This window comes from Leopardus geoffroyi, chromosome D1 (genome assembly GCF_018350155.1).
Source record: "Leopardus geoffroyi isolate Oge1 chromosome D1, O.geoffroyi_Oge1_pat1.0, whole genome shotgun sequence".
NCBI classification, from domain to species: Eukaryota; Metazoa; Chordata; class Mammalia; order Carnivora; family Felidae; genus Leopardus; species Leopardus geoffroyi.
Genome location: NC_059329.1, coordinates 64,072,110 through 64,075,919, shown reverse-complemented (window position 1 = coordinate 64,075,919; position 3,810 = coordinate 64,072,110). Strand labels below are relative to the sequence as shown.

At 40.3% G+C, this 3,810-nt stretch overlaps 1 protein-coding gene across 1 annotated transcript; it reads right to left on the bottom strand.

Annotated features, from left to right (window-relative positions):
• Positions 1-2,553: 2,553 nt before the first annotated feature.
• On the bottom strand, positions 2,554-3,516 carry LOC123602562 (olfactory receptor 10A5-like). Its single transcript, XM_045487047.1, has one exon. The coding sequence runs from the start codon at positions 3,505-3,507 to the stop codon at positions 2,554-2,556; it is 954 nt and encodes a 317-aa protein (XP_045343003.1). The 5' UTR covers positions 3,508-3,516.
• Between the last annotated feature and the right edge of the window lie 294 nt (positions 3,517-3,810).

Genomic DNA, 3,810 nt, shown 5'->3' with positions numbered 1-3,810 from the left:
CGGTAAAGCTGAGCAGCTATGTAGAACTCATACAGTAGTGGTGCCTTCATCTGCAGCTAGGGGTATTCAATTTTTTTAAGTTTATTTATTTATTTTGAGAAAGGCAGAGAGCGTGAGTGAGCAACGGAGAGGCAGAGAGAGAGGGAGAGAAAGAATCCTAAGCAGTCTCCATTACAACATGGAGCCAGGTGTGGGACTCAATCTCATGAACCATGACATCATGACCTTTGCCAAAATCAAGAATCAGACACTTAACCAACTGAACCATCCAGGCGCCCCCTGTTTAGGGTGTTAAAAACCACAGTGATGCACAAGAAAAAAATATTTAACTACGTGAGGTGATGGATGGTAACTGAACTTACTTTGGTAATTATTTTGCAAAGATACATATGGAAAGTCATTATGTTGTACATCTGAAACTTCTATAATATTATGTGCCAATTATATCTCAATGAAAATGAAAAAAAAATTTCCAGGAATCAGGGCAGGTGAACATAGGAGAGAAATGGTTACAATTTAATTAGTCAGTCTTGTTGTAGCTCTTGTCAAATTATAAGAGTGTGAACATGGCGTGGTCTGCTGCTAAGAGTAAATGACTCTTGCAAAAAGTATTAATAAGTTAAAAATTATACAGTGATGCAGTTATTACTTGACAGCATTTTGAGTGCCACAGGTGTCTCTATACTTCAATACTTTATTTACTTATATTATTACCAGTGCAAGCCCACGATGTCAAAATGAGACAAGGAACTAAACTTCAAATGTCACATTTTAAAGTACAGTAGAGTGTTACTGGCTACTTACTCAAAGAATACAAAAATGCTAATTCAAAGGGATACATGCACCCCTCCCTGTGTATAGCTGCGTTATTTACAATAGCCAAACTATGGAAGCAGCCTGAGTGTTGACTCATAGATGAATGGATAAAGAAGATGTGGTACATATATACAATGGGATATTACTCAGCCATAAAAAGTAATGAAATCTTGCCATTTGCAATGACAAGATAGAGCTAGAGAGAATAATGGTAAGTGAAATAAGTCAGTCAGAAAGACAAATACCATATGATTTCACTCATATGTGGAGTTTAAGAAACAAGCAAATAAAAAATAGCAAAGGGGAAATGGGAGAGAGAGAGAGACAAACTAAGAAACAGACTTTTAGTTATAGAGAACACATTGATGATGAACAGAGGAAGGGAGTCAGGAGGATGGGTAAAATAGGTGATGGGGATTAGGAAGTGCACTTTTTATGATGAGCACTGGGTGATGTATGGAATTGTTGAATATTGTACACCTTAAACTAATATAACACTATATGTTAACTAACTGGAATTAAAACAAAAACTTTAAAAAAGCATGGTGGGATCAGATTATTCTGTTATCAAATTGGATGATAAATCATTGTGTTTATTATGTAATGATACTCTATGTTAAAGAATACAGTATACGTAGACATCTCTAGATGAAATACTTATTGAAATTATTACCCACTGACAGAAAGAATCTCTAGATTAAATATTTATTTTTTTTTAATTTTTTTTTTCAACGTTTATTTATTTTTGGGACAGAGAGAGACAGAGCATGAACGGGGGAGGGGCAGAGAGAGAGGGAGACACAGAATCGGAAACAGGCTCCAGGCTCTGAGCCATCAGCCCAGAGCCCGACGCGGGGCTCGAACTCACGGACCGCGAGATCGTGACCTGGCTGAAGTCGGACGCTTAACCGACTGCGCCACCCAGGCGCCCCATAGATTAAATATTTATTGAAATTATTTACAACTCACAGAAAGTAACAGACAAATCTGAAAACTATAAATGGAGTATCGAAAGTAGAATTTCTTCATAAAAATATAAAATGACAATGAGGCTGAAAGTAATTTAAGTTTCCAAGGGCTTATTTGTTAGCCAAACAAGGAAAACCTTTGCTGATGATGAGTTGGTAATATTGAGTATCATGTAATATTACCTGGGAAAAATAGCCTGAGGAATGAATTGAGTAAGGCCCGTGGGGTTATAAAGGAATATGCATGGAGAGTACTGTTCCACTTCCTCTATCCACATGAAACACCAACTAACTTAAGAGCCAGTACTGCCTCAGAAGCATACAAAATGAAATGAATAAATTATATAAACCAGGATTATAGGCTTTTTTCCAATGGAATGAAGTTAGACTTGTCCAAAACAAGATAAAGTGCCAAGATGACTTTGTGTCTCCCAAGTTCATACTACAAGCAGTTTCATATTGTCTCCCATGTTTGTCACATTGGCACACATTAACAAAGTCAATACCAGGAATAGGTTAGTCATAGAAGTGTCAAAGTGCCGCTGTACCAATAAGAAAAATAACGTAAACCTACAATGAACAGAGGAGTTTCCAGGTGGTAGAAACAGGGCCAACCTACTTCTCTGCTCTTTTCCCTCTTCTGAGCTTCCCAATAATCATTTCAGCAGCTGGGTTTCATCCCAACAGAGATGGCAAGAGAGGCAGAGGAATCCCAAATATGAACCTGATTGCTCCACATTGAGTACACTTTACTCTCATTTCTTAATGTCTATGGGATGCAAATTCTAAGGCCGAAAGCCTTGTGGAAGGTCCGGCCAAGGGCATTCTTCACCTCATTATTTCTCAGGCTATAGATGATGGGGTTCAACATGGGAGTCACAACAGTGTAGGACAATGACAGCAGCTTTTTGCTCTCAGGAGAATTATTGGATTTAGGCCGGAAGTAGGTGAGGCTTGAAGATACATAGAATAGGGAGACAACAAGGAGGTGGGAGGAGCAGGTAGAGAAGGCTTTATGCTTCCCTTTAGCTGATGGAATCTTAAGGATGGCAGCAGCAATGCGAATGTAGGAACACAGGATCAGCAAGCAGGGTATCATGACGACCAGCACAGTTCCAACAATCGCATAGATCTCAAACATTGCTGTGTCTGCACACACCAGTCTCAGCACAGGTGGGCTGTCACAGAAGAAGTGGTTCACCTTGTTGGTGCCACAGAATGGAAAGCTGAAGAGCCAAGTGGTCTGCACAGTAGCTACGGGAAAGCCTGGAAACCAGGAGGCAACAGCCAATTTGGCACGTGTCCTCTGGTTCATGATGACTGGGTAGTGCAAGGGATTGCAGATGGCTACATAGCGGTCATATGCCATGGTGGCCAGGAGGACGCATTCAGCGACTCCAAAGAAGAAGAAGAAATACATCTGCATGGCACAGCCAAGGAAGGAGATGGTTGTGTCCTGGGCAAGCAGGGTCCCCAGCATCTTGGGCACGATGACTAGGTTGAAGCCAATCTCCAAGAAGGACAAGTTCCTGAGGAAGAAGTACATGGGGCTGTGCAGCATGGGGTCAGTCAAGGTAACAAGAATGATGAGGCTGTTTCCCAATAGTGTGACCAGGTAGATGATTAGAAATGTCAGGAAGAGTAGTGACTGTATTTCAGTAGGTAGGGAAGAGAAGCTCATGAGGATAAACTCCCCAACTTTTGTCCGGTTTCCTTCAGCCATCAATACTTACATGAATCTCCAGCTTCAGTCATGGAGAGAGATTCTTGATTGGAGGAATCAGAATCTTGGTTTGTTTATCAGACTCCTTTTTAGTGTCAGGAAAAGAGGCTGGGTCAGGATCTCAGTTGGAAAAGAAAGGACCTTGAGCTGTCTAAGAATAAAACACAAGGAAGAATGGAGCCTGAGCTCTGGAAAGAGTTCATCATTTCCTATTGTTACTCTTTCATGATGTATTTTCTGCTTTTTTACCATATTTTCTAAAACAAATCATATCGTATTTACCCATACCCATTTACTGTTGCA

Excerpts from the sequence above, each read along its gene's own strand:
- LOC123602562 (XM_045487047.1), bottom strand. The coding sequence starts at position 3,507 with ATGGCTGAAGGAAACCGGACAAAAGTTGGGGAGTTTATCCTCATGAGC.